The sequence below is a fragment of the Danio rerio genome, chromosome 25 (assembly GCF_052040795.2).
Source record: "Danio rerio strain M-AB ecotype USA chromosome 25, GRCz13ab, whole genome shotgun sequence".
Lineage (NCBI taxonomy): Eukaryota > Metazoa > Chordata > Actinopteri > Cypriniformes > Danionidae > Danio > Danio rerio.
Genome location: NC_141045.1, coordinates 8,892,501 through 8,911,223, shown reverse-complemented (window position 1 = coordinate 8,911,223; position 18,723 = coordinate 8,892,501). Strand labels below are relative to the sequence as shown.

Here is an 18,723-nt window from a genome sequence, read left to right as displayed (position 1 = left end):
AAAGTATTAAAGAAATGTTATTAAAACAAAAAGTACAATCAGGGTGTGAATTATAGGGGGGTTGACTTCTCTAAATACTAACACTTGATCCTCCCGGAGGACATCAAAACAAGATGTGTGGGGGATTTAGTGGACAATAATTTGCATTGGTCTGTATCTTAAATAGTAATATTAAGAACAACAATAATATGTAATATAAATATAGATTTAACCACCCCTATAATGGTTCATGCTATTGTGAATGCATGACCATACCAGCAGAATATGCACGAAAATACAAAATTAGCAATCTGAAATCATGGCAGATGTAAACTACTTATACACACCATAAGGGCTCTACTTTGACGTTCCAGGCGCAAAGTGCAAAGCGCAGGACGCTAAAGCATTTAGGGTGTGTTAGAATCAACTTTTGCTATTGCGCCGTGGCACATGGTCTAACAGGGTTGAGCTTATTCTTTTAATGAGTTATAAGTTTGTTTTGAGAATAAATCAGTCTCATCTCCCATTCCCTTTAAGAGTCAGTTGCGTCGCGCCATAGCGCATTTGCTATTTACATGACAGACTTTGTACGTGGTAAAACTGAACACTTCAATAGAAACAAAATCCAATGCTTTTTAATGGGCTCACCTAACCCTACCCATCACAGTGACGTCACTCGCTCCATTTGAGTGCATTGTGTCGGAGTTATTTCCAAATACACATGCTGTGCCCCATATGGTCTTAAACCTGACAGGTGGGCAAATCTAAGCTTGTTTTCAATAAAACAAATATAAATATGCTTATAATAAATAATACTACTACTAATAATAAAATTATACCAAAGCAAATTGTCATGAATAAACAGAAAAAGCTCCCTAAAATGAAGAAGGCATGGAGGCGGTGGTTTTATACTTATGTAGACTAGAAAATAATATTTCGTTTGTAATATTTTAATCCTTTAATTATTTTTCATATGTAAAGATATTTGCGAATTGCTCTACATCCTGTCTGTATTAAGCAATGTTTAAGCGAGGCGCACAACTAACGTGCTCTGTGCTGGACTTTAAACCTGCTTTGATCTGGTCTATTGTGCAGACCATTTTAGTTCCTCAAAATAACAATGCGCCAGCAATGCGCCTTAACACGCCTCCTTTTTTAGACCAGAACGCCTATGGGTGCATATATGAGCGCAAATGCATTTGCTATTTAAACAGAGTGCTGCAAAACGTCAAAACAACTCTTGCCCCGAGCTGAAACTAGCAAACAACAATTGCGTCGCGCCTTGCGCCGGGTTTATAATAAGACCCTAAGTGTTCAAAAGACACCTTTCTTGCAAAATAGATCTTTGTATTTACATATAGTCTACAATTAAAGTAAAATTAGTGTGTATTTTAATAGATGTATATGCTTGTGCAAGGACGTTAAACAATAAAAGAGAACGCAACTTGTCTCTATTTGACAAATCTTGCCATTTTATATCCAAAAATAGGTTGTCTTTGAGAATCTGTTAAAGTAGCCCATGACTTTTGGTCAGATTCTGCTCATTACTACATTATTTAGGTAGAATACAGAGTCAAGCAGCTGTGACTATGGACTATTCTGTCTGAATATTAAGCAAAAAGTCTTACATAGTAATACTGCACATCTTAATTCAATTTGAGGTTACTGTGACTTTAGAAATTAAAGTAATCAAAAATCTGTTTACATGGTCGACTCTTGATCAGAGTATTGTCTTCATCATATTAAAATCTGAGTATTTGTGTCCATGTAAACGTCCTGACTGAGAATAAGACCACTTTAATGTCTCCATTTCTAGAATACCTCCTCACTTTACTCAGAAAATGTCATCTAATTAATTGATGATTGTTGCTTTAATGAACTGTACACATCTGGCTTTCCCTTTTATTTTTATGTTAGTGTTATGTGGATGGACCTTTTGGCACTCCAACCCGACAGATCTTTGCATCTGAGCATGCAATACTTATCGGCGCTGGAATCGGTATCACTCCGTTTGCATCCATTTTGCAGAGCATCATGTGCCGGTGAGACACACAAACTCCTTTGACAGTTCTTTAAAGATAAATAATAATTAATAATAATACCGCATATAACCTTTTATAACCTAAAGAAAATGTCATGGTCTCATTTTCCAGCTATCGTATGAGAAAGCAGAACTGCCCCAACTGCAGCTACTCCTGGTGTGAAACCATCAAGGACAATGAAATGAAGCTGAGGAAGGTAAATGGGATTTACAGTGAAGTTCTCTTTTTGATCAGAGCAATATTGCTATGTTGGTATAAGCTTTCTTATTTGCATTCCATTCATGTTAGTTTGTATATCACTATGAAGCTGCTAGTTTTATTCAACCCAGGCTCATTCTGAAAATGTACCTTTATATACGTTTCTGGCGAGCACCAAATACATCCTAAGAGGTAAGTTTTTTTTTTGCAGTTTTTGTTTTTGCAACTCCACCAGAGGTTTTTGAATTCTTAAATTTCTCTTGCGATTGCCATTCGTACTCTGCTGTTCTCATGTAAATCCACCAGAGGCTGTTGACTGACTGACTGATTGACTGACCCACTCTCCTCCTTCCCTAATCTCAAATGAAAGTTTTGAAAAGCAATCCAGAAAAAGAAAAGCCTTCGCCTGATTTTAACCACGTTTCAGACTTATTGTTATTTACTTCATTATTTAATATTTTGGCTTCTGTTTTTGTCTTACCTGCTTTCTGGAACCGTTCTTTATCGGACTCAAATCCCATTGTAGTGGACAACTCCTCTCTGCGCCTTAAGTTCGCCGTTGTACATGACGAGCTAACTGGACAAACTGGTAACAGTGGGAAAGCCGTCCATACGAAGGCGTCAGCTGGTAAGCGTGAAAAAGAACGGCGTCATACCACCCCGTAGCGTTCGTTTTAAAGACAAAAGGCAGCCATACGTACTTCAGTCTACATACAGTAATTCCAACCGAAGCTCATTCTGGAAACATAGCCCCGCGGACGTTTCTGGAGACCGAGATTTACATGGCCGAAGCTACGTATGGCCGCGTTTAGTTTTTTTGAGCGAACGCTACGGGGCGGTGTGACGCCGCTCCGCCGACGTAATGCTGCGAGCTAAACGGACAAATTGGTTGCAGCGGGAAAGCCCTTCACATGGAGGCGAGCCGTCAGCCGGCGAGCACGAAGAGGAGGCCCAGAGGAGGAGAAGCCGGCCACGGAGACGACCGGGATCGAGTCCGGGGAGGAGCGGTTCCAGAAAGCAGGTAAGATGAAAGACGGAATCCAAAAAATAAGGGCGAGAATGCAGCGAGATCCGAAAATGTGGTCAAAATCAAAGACAAGGGCTTTTGCTTTTTTTTTCTGGATGGCTTTTGCAAACCATCGCTTGGGTTTAGGGAAGGAGGAGGAGGAAGAGGAGGGCGGCCGGGTCGTACCTCCCAGGACATATTTCGTGGTCTGCAGAAACGTCCGCGGGGCTACGTTTTCACAATGAGCCCGGATTGAGTAATTCGCGATCTCCAGAAATGTAAATAGGGCTACGTTTTCACAATGAGCCTATATTGGATTTGTTTGCACTATATAAAGCTCGCTAACACTGTGCGATTTAAATGTCTATTTAGCCATCTAAAGGTTCCTTCACACCAAGAACGATAAATATATTTATCGTTATTAAATATATATTTAAATGATACAAATTGGTTTATTTTTTGTTTTTCATTCAGCATTTACAATTTGTAACCAGCAGATGTCCTTAGTATGCTACTAGCACATCTGACTAGTAAATCCAGCTCATGTAATCTTTGTTTTAAAATGTATTTTTAAATCTAATCAAACAAATTTAGCGATCGCAGTCAGTATAGTGGAATAAAAACAACACAAATTCTTTTGCCCAGAATTTGTCTTGATTGTTCTGCAGTCAGACATTATGACGATTGAGATCATACATGGTGATCATTTCCGTACAGTCCGACAAGCTATAATTGTAAAGAGTTATTAAAAATTGCATCATTATGAGTCTCTTTATGTTAAAATTGCCGTTGTTTAGTACATGGTACATTCCAATTCTAGAAAGAGATCCTTTGATTGGGTGACAAACTGTAGAGAGCTCAAAATAAAATGTAAAATTTTTTTTTTTAATGTAATTGTTACAATACCATACAAACAGCTGCAAAGCTAACTGGCTTGAACGAAATGACAATACAAAGTTGCGATTATATATTGTATTCATCAGGGTGAATAACATTGAAACGGCTTCTCATAAAAATGTAGGGCAAAACTTGATTTTCTCCTTTGGAAGTTGATTGGATGGTTAGATGGTTGTGGTTTGCTATTGGTCGATCTTGCAAGTGACAGTTTTTGCACTGCTGCAGGTGGACTTTATTTGGATCAACCGTGATCAGAAGTCCTTCGAATGGTTTGTGAGTCTTTTGACCAAACTGGAGATGGACCAGGCAGATGAAGAGCCAGAGGGTAAAGCACAACCAAATCAAATAAAGAGAGGTGTTTGGCACTGAATAGGCAGCAGACATGCTTGTTTTTATGTTTTCAGGTCGGTTTTTGGAAATGCACATGTACATGACATCAGCCCTCAGTAAGAATGATATGAAGGCCATAGGTCTGCAGATGGCTCTGGATCTGCTGGCCAAGAAAGAGAAGAGAGATTCAATCACTGGGCTTCGCACACGTACTCAGCCAGGAAGACCAGATTGGGCAAAGGTAAAAAAACTGTGTTTTGTTTGGCTGTTTTATTTTAGTCTATGCAGGTCTTCTTGCTATTAAAGGTTCAGTCCACCCAAAAATTTAACTTATTCACCATTTATTCACAATGAATAAGTTTAAACAGTGGTCATTGACATTCATAGAAGAAAAAAATATATTCTATGGAAGTCAACATTCATTAATCATTCAAGTTCAGCATTTTTTAAAGTATCTTCTTTTGTGTGTGTTTTTTGTGAAATGTCCCTTTAAGATGCTAAATACTGGTGTAAACATAAAATAAACTGTTTCAAACATTACACTGAATTACTTTCATAGTTTAAACACTTATTCGTTGGAATGCATTCGAACAGCAGGAAAAAATGGCATACTTTTTACGTAACAATAGAAAAAATATATATTTATTTGATGATTTAATTCTTGATGCATTTCAGGTTTTCCAGAAAGTGTCCGAGGAGAAGAAGGGAAAGGTTCACGTGTTTTACTGTGGTTCTCCAGCTCTGGCCAAAGTCATCAAGGCTCAGTGTGAGCGTTTCGGGTTCCACTTTTACAAAGAAAACTTTTAATTTCCTACACTTTAGGTGTTTTAGGTCTTAATTTATCTAATGTTTCCTAAATACTAATAAAATAACCTGACAATCTGCTTTTGCTGATATTATTTTTTTGTCAGCTGTATGTTTTGTATAATTCACATTGTCATATGTCCTATTTTCTCTCATTATTTGTATTTGATGTTGTTTTAGAAATGGCCATTCTGCATATTATGCATCTTGTAAAATTGCATTGTACATAATAGCATGAAGTAATTTATAGTAGAATATTTATTTATTTTCCTTCAGCTTAGTCCCTTTATTTATCAGGGGTCGCCACAGCAGAATGAACCGCCAACTTATCCAGCATATGTTTTACACAGTGGATGCCCTTCCAGCTGTAACCCAGTACTGGGAAACACCCATTTCATTCAAATTCATTTACAAAATGGGGTGTGCTCAATTATGCTGAGCATTGTATATAAGACTTTGTATATAAAATGAAATTATTACATTGAATGAAAAATTGAACATGAAATAAAATGTTTGAATCATTATATATTAAGTGGTATTAAAATATAGAATTACATAAAATATGTAAAAAGTCATTATTTTATTTAAATAATTGATTATTATTTCTCAAAAAAAAAAAGATTACATTTGGGTCTAGTTAAAAATCTAAATATTCATTCGTTCATTTTCCTTTGGCTTAGTCCCTTTATTCATCAGGGGTCGTCACAGCGGAATGAACCACCAACTATTCCAGCATATGTTTTAGACAGAGGACGCCCTTCCAGCTGCAAACTGAGTACAGGGGAACATCCTTACACACTCACACACACATACACCACGGCCAATTTAGTTTATTTAATTCGCCCATAGCGCATGTCTTTGGGCTGTAGAGGAAACCGAAGCAGCCAGAGGAAACCAAAGCCAACATGGGGAGAACATGCAAACTTCACACAGAACTGCCAACTGATCCAGCCAAGGCTCGAACCCGCGAACTTCTTGCTGTGAGGCGACAGTGCTAACCACTGAGCCACCCTAACGAAGAATATACAAATAAATGGGAAAAATTAGTTACCTCATATCCCTGCTGAAAAATCCAGCTTAAACCAGCCTAGAATGGTTGGCTTGTTTTAGCTGGTCGACCAGCCTGTTTTTAGAGGGGCTGTGGCCATTTCCAGGCTGGTTTCCAGTCATTTCAAGACTGGTCTTGGCTGGTCTGGTTAAACCAGACTGGTCAATCTGATTTTAGCTGGTCATTTTCCAGCCTTCTCAGCTAAGACCAGGCTGGAAATCTGCCTGGAAATAGCAAAAACACCTCTAAAACCAGGATGGTCGACCAGCTAAAGCCAGCCAACCAGCCTAGGCTTGCTTAAGCTGTTTATAATGTAAATACAAATACCAAAACATAATACTTCCACACAAACACACATTTAGAAGTAGTTTGGTTAACTGTTGTGTTTGAACCTGTAACGTTACTACTTCTGTAATGTTATGTGTGTATTTTTAAAGCATGAACAGTCCTATATGTACAGTTTATAAACATGAAATACTGTTTCTCTGTTTGAATGTAATAATATATGTCACTTACCTGTAACACTGTGTTTTCAAATATCATATTTCCTCACTAATAAACAGTTATAAAGCCAGACACGCGTTTTCTTGGTTTATGGAGACATCTCGCGGTCATATGCGGGAACACAACACAAAGCAGCGCCTTATATTATGAACTCATTAAAATCGCCATCATCATTCAAATTTCCGTTAATATTCAAATCAGGAGGTTAAACCTATGAACGTGTCATATTTTAAATTAACCGCAGAATTCTATAAATATTTAGGTTATAATAATATCAAAAGCAGTCAGTAATCTCAACAAACAAAAACTATCAAATGTTTTAAATACACAATTTACGAAATTATAAAACGTATTTATTTGTTGATAAGCTTGCCACAAAACGGGAGTCCTCGTCTGTTTATCAGTTATAATATTCAGCAGTTATATCACACCTATCTGGCATAAGATTGGCTACCACGGAGTTTCGTCACCTCCTATTGGCCAGCGCAGCACACAGCGGTTACTATATTGCAGATTTGCAGCGAGAGGAATCTCTGCATTTATTTGTCTTTGTCTTCATCAATAGTATGCGTTATAGACGCTCACACGGACGCTGCGCCGGTTTCAGGTGAGCATGTATGTGATTTTGTTCTGTATTTACTCTCTTCCTGTTATTCAACGCCCTGGGTAGCATTCAAAATCACATGAGCTTCAGTTCAGACTGATGCGATTAGATTTTATAATCATTCGTCTGTGTGTATGTGCTGACAAGGATTAGGGCTGCTGAGGATAGTTTCTCATTCATAATTTGACTACATGTTGAATCTTTTTATCATGTAACACCACATTAATGTATGATATTTGCACATTTAAATGATCAGGCTTCACGATTTGTCCATTTTTTTGGTCATACTTTAAAATGGTGCCCCCATATTTACCTTTATCTGCAGATTCTGCACCTGAATTGCTCGGACAGGGTTTGCTGAGGTGTTCCTCATGGCTGGGATCTGACAATGCGCTGTCTGGTGGCTCGAATCAATCACAAGACTCTGATAGTCATCTGTGCTGTGTTTGCCCTCATCACTATACTGCTGTGGAACAAATGCTCCAGTGACAAAGACCTGCCCTCGCCTGTCAGACCTCTGGAGTTTGCAGCCCCCACCCCGGAGAAAGAAGAGGAGAACGAAGGACAGGCCCCTGAGGCACCTCCTGGGTCCAGAGAGGTTGCTTACGAGCAGATCGACTGCCTCATTAATGAAGATGTTCTCATAAAAGGCCGTCGGGAGGGGGGCGAGGTGTATCTGCCCTTCAGCTGGGTGGAAAAGTACTTTGACGTCTATGGGCGACTGGTCCAGTATGATGGGATGGAACGGTTCGAGTTCTCCCATAGTTACTCCCGGGTGTATGCCCAGAGGGAGCCCTACCACCCGGATGGGGTCTTCATGTCGTTTGAGGGCTACAATGTGGAAGTGCGGGATCGGGTGAAATGCATCAGTGGTGTGGAAGGTAGATTACTGAAATTTGGTGAAGCCATCCCTGTCCCTGTGGTAGAGCAAAAGTCTCATATCACAATATAAGTCATATACTGATACTGATATGTGTTAATTTAATCAATTAAAAGTTTATATACAATGAACATGGGCGAGACAGTGACTCAGTGGTTAGCACTGTTGCTTCACAGCAAGAATGTTACTGGTTTAAGTCCCTGCTGGGTCAGTTAGCATTTCTGTGTGAATGTGAGTATGTATGGGTGTTTCCCAGTACTGGGTTGCAGCTGGAAGGGCATCCGCTGTGTAAAACATATGGTGGAATACTTGGTGGTTCATTCCGCTGTGGCAACCCCTGATGAATAAAGTGACTAAGCCGAAAGAAAATTAATGCATGAATACATTGAAGATAGACATACATGTAAAAGACATTTAAATTTCAACACATATACACAAATTTAAAAACATAAAATACATATGAATTAAATATTATACACATTTCTAAAATGAATAATCACAGGTCCAACATAAAATATCACTAGATAAAATGAAAAATGTAAACATTGTATTTTCTGCTAGTATTTCTGTCAGCATCCCCATAATGGCATGCAATACTGCACTCATATATATTATGAAAAATTATTACCAGAAACAATGGCTGCGTCCGAAACCGCATACTTCCATACTATATAGTATGCTAAAATCAGTATGCGAGCCAAGATGTATGTCCAAATTCATCGAATTCAAAAATCAGTATGTGAGAAGTACCCGGTTAACCTACTACTTCCGGCGAGATTCTGAAGTGCGCATCCCTTACATGCTGCGCTATCCCATGATGCCCCATAAGAGAATTCATGAATGGGAGTGAAGCGACGCAACTCACGAGGGTAGGTCATGTGATGATGACAAAAGGGCAGATGTACTACGTCTGAATTCCATTCATACTTCTCACATTCATACAGTATAGAACTTACTTTTCTGATAGCCGAGTAGTAGGTTTAAATTCAAATGCAGTACCTACTGAGTAGTAGTAGGGGGTTTCAGACACAGCCAATGTATTTGGAACATCGCAATATGAAATAAAGCTCAGTGTGAAATCATTGATTATTATTTATTTTATTTTTTTATTATTTTATTTTGTCCAAACAATATTGTAATTAAGTTAGATGGCCATTTAGTCATTGGAAGAAGGAGGTGGAGAACCTATGAACTTTTAAATAAATTATTAATGAAAAACAAAACAAACAGGTGTTGGTGTAGGTTTCCCCCACAGTCCTAAATTGTCCATTGTGTATTTGTGTATGTCCTGGTCCTCCAGGTTGGGGGTTGAGCGTTGGGCTAACAACCCACCTCATAAAAAACTAGATGTTACGAAACACCAACATGGTGTGGGTAAATATCAATTTCGATATAAAATGGCCCTGAAAGTAAGTAAAACAAACAGACTGCAGCTCCTCACCGAGATTACCGCCAAACTGAAACCAAAAGCAAAGCATAAAGTGTCCAGGCCTGGTCCTCTCTCGTCTCCCAGCAGACACATCATATGATAATAATATTAATTTAGATTTAGGTTGACAGCGTCTAAGGACAGTGTCATTTTGACGTTGTGGCGAGGGGGCTGGGCCGAGAGCCGTGGGAACAGAATGAGGCCGCCACGTAACTGGATACACATGTGGCGCGCACAGGCCTCGAATCCCACGGAAGGAGCTCTGGACTATAAGAAGAGGAATGATGGCAGAGGAGGCTGAGAGAGGACCGGGCCCGGACATATTGTTTTACTTTTGTTTTCAGTTTGACAGCAGTCTCCCTGTTATTAATAAATATTTTAAAACTTAGTCGGTTCTCCGCCTCCTTCTTCCTGGCGGCCAAACGGCCATAAACTTTATTACAGATGTCCAAAAACAATGTGAAATGACATTGATATTTTGTTGATTTTAGGTTGCGTTGGAAAGTCCCCAAAATCCTACGTCGAGCCAACCTCTTAAACCAATGTTATATTGACGTCAAATCCTGACATTTACTCGTCAGATATGGCAACCAAAATCCAACGTCGGATAGACATCAAAGTGGTCGTCAAAGTCCACACAATGTTAAGTTTTAACATCACTAGACGTTGATATTTAGTTGTTTTTAGGTTGCGTTGGAAAGTAACCAAAATGCAAAGTCTGACGTTCTGACGTCAACCCGATTTTAATTTCCACCAAAAATCCAACGTCCCAAGATGTTGGGGTACAATGTCAATCTGACGTCATGTTAACTTCTTATGCCTGCTGAGTCTCGACTGCTGTCTCTTCTTTTATTATCCAGAACTCCTCTGTGGGACTCGACCGGTGCGGCTGTTAGTTATCATTTGCGCAACTGGCCTTACTTTGTTCCCACGGCTCTCGGCCTTACCCCACTCACTACAAATATATATTGTCATGTTGCACAGCCCTAGGTTCATTTATTGTAATAATGTGTTAATTGTGTAATTGTATACATTTTCTCCAACAGCATACAAAAGAAAATACTAAATAAATCAGGTCATCTTACAATTCATTCTATTGGAAGAGTACTACAAGTATTGGACTCTTAATTAATGAATCAGAAACTAGCATTACAATGAGGGAAGGCATCAAGGCATGTCTGAAACAAAATTCTGCTTCACTTCTTGTCTCAGAAGGGAACCTTTATCTGGTCAAGTTGTAAAGGCAGCATATGTGTCCATTGCTGACTTTGAAATCTAAAAAATCTGATCTAAAAAAATAAGCATGGAATCCTGAAGCGCCGCTTGGCTGTCGTTTTGTGTTTAAGTGTATGTTTCTGACCAATTGATGACATTCTAGCTAGAAGTTAGAATAGAGAATGGCAATGTGTGATTACAGTGCAATCATTCTAATCCAGGCTGATTCCCATTAATTTCTATAGGTTTGTTGTATTGTATGTAGACTGATTTTCAATAAACTGTAAGCGCTCACACTACAAACAAAGAAGACAATCTTAAATAGATGTTTTCTTGTGGCAGCTTGTTATTATTCTGTCACTTACGGAGAAGATGGTTCATTTATTTGATCTGCTCTCTCTGCATCTGCGCTCATCGTCCACTTTAGTGCTTGAGACAGAATATAATGGAATACATATTTTCAGCTTCCCAGACACACAAAGTGTTTCTAAAAATAGCTACAGTGAGTGTTTGTCAAAAAGAATTACTATGAAACTGGGGTTTTTTTTGATGCCGATTTGAATTAGTTTACATTTTGCATTCCTGAGTGTGTCCGAAAACATGGCGGAACGCAACTCCTTGATGTGGATTCACGTTCTCTATTGTTGTAAGCAAATCCTCCCTTGGTTATTACCAAAACTTTCTCTGTTTTGTTCTATATATGTTTATGAAGTGAAGAGAAATTAGTAAGGCATCAGCATTATAAAACAAAGTAGAATAAAGCTTTAAAGAACTGGTTTCCTGCAGAGTTCAGTTTCAGTCCCAACCAAACACACTACAACTACAATAATAAGTGTTTTGGGTTAAGCTGAAATTTACAGGTAGGTGTGATTACGCAAAGTTAAAACGTAAGTCTGCAGGGGAGGATGGCTCTCCAGGAGAAGGATTGGCTACCTTTGGCTTCAATAGATTCATACTGAGTGATCCCATTTCTGGCATCAACCTTTTGTGTTTTATCATACGCAGGGGTTCCGATCTCTACCCAGTGGGGTCCTCAGGGGTACTTCTACCCCATCCAGATAGCTCAGTATGGGCTGAGCCACTACAGCAAGAACCTCACAGAGAAACCTCCTGACATAAAGATCTATGGCATGTTAGAGGAAAAAGAGGGTGGCTCAAGTCCGTGGGATGTCCCTAAGGGCTGCACGCTCTCCAAGATCCAAGATCAAGGACGCTCTGGGTTTGTGCACCATTTTGTCACAGCAGGTATGAACTTTATTTGAAAATCTTAGAAGTTTGATTACACTGTTTTGCTGTTAATTAACTTTGATGATATTCTGTCCATAGAGAACTCTGAAGGTGTCTCTTTAGTCTTGGACAATGCGAAAGATTTCGTCCTGACCTTCGATGTGAAGTTCATCTCCAATGGTAGCGTTTCTGTTGTTCTGGAGACCACAGAAAAAGGACCTCCTTATATCATACATTACATCACAAGTCCACTTCTTCTTTCCTTTAAAGACAAAGAAGTCATTTACGGTATTGGCCCGCGAGCCACCTGGAGCACCGTCAGTCGTGATTTAATGACAGACTTGCGTAAAGGAGTTGGTTTGTCCAACACCAAAGTGGTTAAAGCAACCAAAATCATGCCTCGCCGTGTGGTCCAGCTGGTTCTTAAAGGTTCTGGGTTCATCAGCAATATCACTGTGTCTTCCACTGCACACATGGCTGCCTTCTTTGCTGCCAGCGATTGGCTTCTTCATAACCAGGATGAACATGGAGGATGGCCGATCAAGGTGACCCGTAAGTTAGGAGAGGGGTTTAAGAGTTTGGAGCCCGGGTGGTACTCTGCTATGGCCCAAGGCCAAGCCATGTCAACACTGGTAAGGGCGTACCTAGTGACGCACAACCCCTCGTACCTTGGGGCCGCAATTCGAGCAACATCCCCCTTCAAGAGGACTCCAGAACAACATGGTGTCAAGGCAACATTCATGAATAAGTTTGACTGGTATGAGGAATACCCCACAACCCCAAGTTCATTTGTCCTTAATGGCTTTATCTACTCTTTGATTGGTCTGTATGATGTGGCGGAGACTGCAGGCAACAAACTTGGACGAGAAGCAGGAATACTGTTCAGTCAAGGACTGGAGTCGCTCAAGGCCATGTTGCCATTGTTCGATACAGGCTCTGGAACAGTTTATGACCTGAGACACTTTACCTTGGGTGTTGCCCCAAATTTAGCACGGTGGGACTATCACACCACGCACATCAACCAGTTACAGCTGCTCGCCTCAATCGACGGCGCCCCCATTTTTAGGGACTATGTGAAACGCTGGAAGACTTACCTGAAAGGAGGTCGGGCTAAGCACAACTAGACTTGCTGAGATGGCGATTTAATATGACATTTAGAACTACCGTACTGTTGAGAATTAGTAAACTGACATTTACTTTTCTAAGGAAAGGGTGCATATTGTATCCAACTTGATTGCTTTATGAATGTCATGCTTGAGTTGTTGTACAGACTTCAAGAATGTGATTCGCTGTGCTTTATTTCTAAACGATCATGTAATGTTTGAATGCAAGAAGCAATGCACACTTATTTACAGACTTTTAAAGGAAGCACAACAGATTTGCTCAATAATAACATGACTGTCGATCTTGAGTCATTCAATAAGTACATATTAGTAGTCACACTGATGATTGTGTGTTATCTATGAATTGTTTATGCTGTAAAAATGTCACTATTATTGCATAATGGTACAAATGAGTGCTTCGTATTAGAAATGTTTTAGAATTGTTTGTATTTTAAAGCACAATTCTATCGACACAGTTGCACATTTATTTCTCAGAATGTAATTATTTGAAGCTTAAATAAATGTGGTATTTTTAAACCAAAGTATTTCTCTGTGGAATCGTTGTTGCTATCAGCAAAAGTGGGCTGGGAGGCACATATAGTAATAGTGAAGTCGAAAAATATTTAGTAACAAAACTTTTATATATATATATATATATATATATATATATATATATATATATATATATATATATATATATATATATATATATATATATATATATATATATATATATATATTAACCCCTATGGCCAGAAAGTTATAAAATATTAACACACTCCACCTGTTATTAGCTTGAGGTGAAATCCATTCAGCATTCGATTAACAGACCTAAAGTAGCTCTATTCACCCTGCACTCGATTAGTATGCCTGCCTACGCCGAGCTACCCACAAACCAGTTAGCTAGCATAATTTCACCTATAGCCAGCACAATACATTTTCTCAATGTCCCGATAATCCAAACGGTTTGATTGATAATCTCCTAAATGACGTGAATGTAATGAGCTCGGCGCTTCGGATCGGTCGGTTGTCAGTCCAGGTCGGGTAATAACGATCCAGCTCGGCTAACAGGCTAAGCGGCTAACAAGCGCCTTCGATGACATTTCACTGACAAACACAACAAAACAGGTATGTAAAATATCAATGATTTCGCGGTGTAATCTGTTTTTCAACAAACTCAGATTGTGTGTTATGATTATGGCACTGTTAGGAATGTCATACGTTTAATTAAATCTATTTTTAAAGTGAGTAAACGGTGGCTAACACAGTAGCTTTCAGTTCAGTTTCCATATTTGGGCGGGCACGGCAGTGAATAATTGTTAGTTACTCGACCAGAAAACACAATTAATACCATTATTGACTCTGATTGTGTGGATATTTTAGTGTTTGGCTTCGTTGGTGATCAAATGCGATCGAAGATTTCACTGACACGGCGTGGATTTTAAATGGCTTGTTTGTTTACATGGTTCAGCACATCTGATAGGGCTTTAATTGTCCACAACACCACGAGAGCTTCCTGCCCTGTGTTTTTAATATAATGTAACCAAGTCAGAGGTACATTCTAGTGTAATATCATAGCAAAACACCCAGAGGGCCTTTCCTGTTCAGGTCTGTTGTCAAAAGGCTGTTTTATGGATTGATTGAGGGCCTGTTGTAGCCATCATTGTATCTCCTGAACAGCTGCAGCCACAGGACATAGTTATTACATATACTATTAAAGCTTTAAAATGAGAGGTTTTGTCACATAATAAGTCTTATTATTATGAAATAAACTGTCATTTAAGTTATATATATCTGAAATAGGTTTAGTAATGCAGACAGGGAATGAAATAGCACTGGTATTTCAGCATTGAATGCTGTGACAGTGTTTTGTTGGACTGTAGAGGAGTGTTTGTTGATTTAAGCTCAGTTTTTGTGGCTGTTTTCCAGTTTGCATGGCCGGCGTGCTGCTGAGTTAGTGTCCGGTCCGCGTGTGAGGGAGGCCGGCCGGGCCGTGGAGCACTAAAGAGGAAAAATGGCTGTGCAGAACAGAAACTCTGTGCTGATCCTGTCGGGGCGAGAGCGAGGAGCTCGTATGCTGGGCTCTCAGAGGCTCCTGCAGCAGCTGGTGGAAGACCGAACACGCTGGATGAAATGGCAGAGCCAGGTAGGGTATCAGTTTTAATCTCTGTAATGGTTCTCTCTAGCCTGCACACAGCAGACATGCCTTTATAGACCAATTTCTTGCTAAATGTGCTTTTGCAGCATATAATTGTTAAAGTTTTCCTTCATATAGTCTGTTTTTTTTTTCTTGGGAGAAGCAAAGGCTTACTTTTTCAAATTTTACTTACAAAATAATTAATAATGGTTCATTTTATGTATATTTTTGTATTTAATGAGTGTTTGGCTTTCATTGTATTAATTGTACATAGTTGAACTTATTCCCAATTCCAGCCTACATATCATACATGAAATATTATACATAAAAACAATATTATACGTGAGAAATTAAATATCATACATGAAAAAAAAAGACTTTCAAATTTAACAAGGTATTGTGGTGTACACAAAACAATTTTGTAACCACGATAATATCAATGTTCTTTTTGAGTTATTGAAACGTAATAAATAACAACATAAAAGTAAAGTCCTACATTTTAAATATTGGGTCCTATAACACACCTGGCGCAATAAGGCGCAAAACGTGTTTGGTGTGATTTGTTGCTATTTTCAGACCAGCGCAAACCTAATTTTCACATTTTGTGCCACTTTGTTTAAATAGCAAATCCGTTTGCGGCACTTTGTGGACCCATGGGTGTTCTGGTCTATAAAGGTGGTGTGTTAAGGCGCATTGTTGGCACGTTGCTATTTTGGGGAACCTATTTGTTTAAAACAAATCGTTGTGCTTAACAAACAAAATTTAATATTTAGAATAAAGGATGTCTTCAGTGGAGTGAGTACAACACTATTTCCTTATCCACGAAAGTAAAGAACTAAAGTAAAGAGTAAAGGTAAAGCGAAAGCAAAGAGGCTGAATGGAGGAGGCTCGTTCTTTATCCTCGACCTGCAGATGGTTTATTTAACTGTTCTTGCTAGTGAAGCATTCAGTTTTTCCACTTACAAAGTTCACCATGTAAATAGCAAATGGCGCATACAACTGACTCTTAATGGGATTGGGAGATGATACTCTGATTGGTTTAGTGCACGTCATGCTCAAAACATGCCCATAACTCTTTAAGAGAATAAGCACAACCCAGTTAGATCATGCGCCGGGTGCAGACCGTATTTTTCGTCTTTAAAGCAAAAGTGGGTTCGGACACGCCCTTAATGCTTTTGCGTCATGGACTTTAGTCTTTGCGCCTGGATCGTTAAAATAGAACCCATTATGTTTAGCATATGGCGTATTTCGATTTTACAATTATTGATGTGGTTTTAGTTCAGTAATTAATACACTCATAGCAATATGCAAAATAAACATTATTTCTTGATTGCTATTATTTAAATATAATTATATTTGTAACATAATTAAAATTAGTGGCACATTTATTGAGAACTGCTTTTAATTTCCAAAATGGTCATGCGAGTAAATAAAATATATAGATATTTACGTGTCTCAATTATTTCTACAGAAAGTAGAGTTGCCAGATAATCCACGATCAACCTTCCTGTTGGCCTTCAGTCCAGATAGGTAACAATCAATTTCATTTAAAAAAAAAAGAAAACATCTTAAACTAGAAAACACTGGATGCACAATTACTTCTACTAACATGGAATTTACATTTTCTTCAAAGGAATCTTGTGGCCTCAACACACGTCAACCATAACATCTACATCACAGATGTGAAAACAGGAAAGTGCCTGCACTCTTTAGTGGGCCATCGACGCACACCTTGGTGTGTGACCTTTCACCCCACCATCCCTGGCCTGGTTGCCTCTGGGTGCCTTGATGGAGAAGTTCGCATTTGGGACTTGCATGTGAGCATCAGTGTTTTTTTAACGTAGTAGTAGTTCCTAAGATGTGTGGACGTTCCCCTTTTGCAAACACTCTTATCTTCCGTGTTACTTTGTGTTTGATTTTCTTTTCGTTTAGTAGCAGCTCAGTGCAGTTATCTGATCTAATCACACTCCAAATCGTGTATACCAGGTATTAAGACACCCAGGCATTGGAGTTTAATTAAATGCTGTCATTATTTTTCCCACATTCTCAGGGTGGTAGTGAGAGCTGGTTCACGGAGAGTAATGTTGCCATCGCTTCTCTAGCGTTTCACCCAACGGCTCAGCTTCTCCTCATCGCCACTAATAATGAGCTTCACTTCTGGGACTGGAGCCGACCAGAGCCTTTTGCTGTAGTCAAGACGGCCAGTGAGACCGAGCGTGTCCGGTGGGGAACAAGTAGTGTTTATACGCATCAATATGGATTAAAATCTGACCCCATTTCCTCTTCTTTTATTGAGTACATAAGAGATTTTTAAAGGGATAGATCACCAAAAAAATACATATACTGACCCTCAAATTGTTCTAAAGCTATATGAGTGTCTTTTATCTGTAGATTTTTTGAAGAAAGCTGAAAACTTGTAACTGTTGACTTCCATAGTAGGAGTAACAAATACTACTGAAGTCAAGGGATACAGGTTTCCAGCTTTCTTCAAATGGAAATGATGACACAGTTTTTATTTTTAGGTGAACTATTCCTTTAATTTATATGTGGTATTTCCATTATAGTGTGCATGTTCTGTTTTACATGAAAATGCCATATTGCAAAAGTAAAATGTGTTGCAGACTTTATGTACTAAATAAGAAATCTTTTTTCATCAGGTTGGTGAGATTTGATCCTCTTGGTCATAATTTATTGACTGCTATTGTGAACCCATCAAACCAGCAGGTAAGAAGCGATCCATTTCACTGTCACAATAGCTGCAAATACCTTTTTATTTTCCCCTTTTTTAAAAGTGATTAACATTTATATTACTAATGTTTTGCTGTGTTTTTGTAGAATGAAGATGACTCTGAGGTCCCCATGGATAGTATGGAGATGGCTTTGTTTCGGCAACGTTCTCTTTTACGCTCCCCGCCTGTACGTCGCACACCAATCCTGCACAATTTTCTCCACATCTTGTCCTCTCGCTCTTCAGGGGCACAGGCTAATGATCAGTCCCGCCCTGCACCAGAGCCCCGGGAGCCTCCCAGCATACCACGGTTCCAGTACCCTGTGCGAACAGAACCGGCTGACCGCCCTGCCTTACAGGGCTGCACGCAGCATTTGGGTCTGGGCTGCCTGTGCAGTCGCTGTGCTGCCTCACGGAATTTATTCACACAGAATCCGACAAGCCTCCAGCCTTCAGATTCGACACAAACACAAACTCAGTCGGGTCCCTCTGCCTTCTCGCCCGCTCCTAGTCAGACTCGGACCTCGGACCGACCCTCTGCTTTTAGCAGTGTGTTTAGCGGGACTGCAGGGAACTCAGCACACCGGGGTCT

General features: G+C 39.4%; 3 protein-coding genes and 1 long non-coding RNA gene across 10 annotated transcripts in view; 3 read left to right on the top strand and 1 right to left on the bottom strand.

Moving 5' to 3' along the window:
* nox5 (NADPH oxidase, EF-hand calcium binding domain 5) overlaps positions 1-5,335 on the top strand; it is a 175,010-nt gene extending 169,675 nt beyond the window's left edge. For all 3 annotated transcript variants that reach the window (XM_087311787.1, XM_087311788.1, XM_087311786.1), the window contains 5 exons: positions 1,897-2,021; positions 2,133-2,217; positions 4,348-4,447; positions 4,527-4,693; positions 5,128-5,335. In XM_087311787.1, the coding sequence (XP_087167913.1) occupies positions 1,897-2,021; positions 2,133-2,217; positions 4,348-4,447; positions 4,527-4,693; positions 5,128-5,259 (609 nt within the window). In that variant the 3' untranslated portion in view covers positions 5,260-5,335. The remainder of the gene's footprint in view (positions 1-1,896; positions 2,022-2,132; positions 2,218-4,347; positions 4,448-4,526; positions 4,694-5,127) is intronic.
* Positions 5,336-6,066: 731 nt separating this feature from the next.
* LOC147830789 (uncharacterized) lies at positions 6,067-7,224 on the bottom strand. Its single transcript, XR_015526200.1, has 2 exons — positions 6,821-7,224; positions 6,067-6,267 (listed from the first exon to the last, which is right to left on the bottom strand). It is a non-coding gene; the product is annotated as an uncharacterized LOC147830789 (long non-coding RNA).
* A 52-nt stretch (positions 7,225-7,276) lies between these two features.
* On the top strand, positions 7,277-13,808 carry glcea (glucuronic acid epimerase a). Of its 2 annotated transcripts, none has more exons than XM_087310607.1 (4): positions 7,277-7,423; positions 7,738-8,293; positions 11,942-12,181; positions 12,263-13,808. In XM_087310607.1, exons 2-4 carry the CDS (start codon positions 7,801-7,803, stop codon positions 13,285-13,287), a joined length of 1,758 nt encoding a protein of 585 aa, XP_087166733.1. In that variant the 5' UTR covers positions 7,277-7,423; positions 7,738-7,800; the 3' UTR covers positions 13,288-13,808.
* Positions 13,809-14,121: 313 nt separating this feature from the next.
* The window catches only part of ambra1b (autophagy and beclin 1 regulator 1b), a 29,003-nt gene continuing 24,401 nt past the window's right edge, over positions 14,122-18,723 (top strand). For 3 of the 4 annotated variants that reach the window (XR_015525784.1, XR_015525783.1, XR_015525782.1), the window contains exons 1-7: positions 14,122-14,394; positions 15,196-15,412; positions 16,875-16,933; positions 17,037-17,220; positions 17,454-17,626; positions 18,061-18,127; positions 18,239-18,723. The exon at positions 18,239-18,723 is cut by the window's right edge and continues 978 nt beyond it. Coding sequence is in view for 1 of the 4 variants with exons in the window: in NM_001302220.1 (NP_001289149.1) it covers positions 15,281-15,412; positions 16,875-16,933; positions 17,037-17,220; positions 17,454-17,626; positions 18,061-18,127; positions 18,239-18,723 (1,100 nt within the window). In the remaining 3 variants the exon portion in view is untranslated. 4 annotated transcript variants of the gene reach the window in all.

Bases quoted from the DNA above. Each gene is read 5' to 3' on its own strand.
- glcea (XM_087310607.1), top strand. From the start codon at position 7,801: ATGCGCTGTCTGGTGGCTCGAATCAATCACAAGACTCTGATAGTCATC. The intron at 8,294-11,941 runs GTAGATTACTGA...TATCATACGCAG, and splicing joins ATGCATCAGTGGTGTGGAAG to GGGTTCCGATCTCTACCCAG. The intron at 12,182-12,262 runs GTATGAACTTTA...TTCTGTCCATAG, and splicing joins GCACCATTTTGTCACAGCAG to AGAACTCTGAAGGTGTCTCT.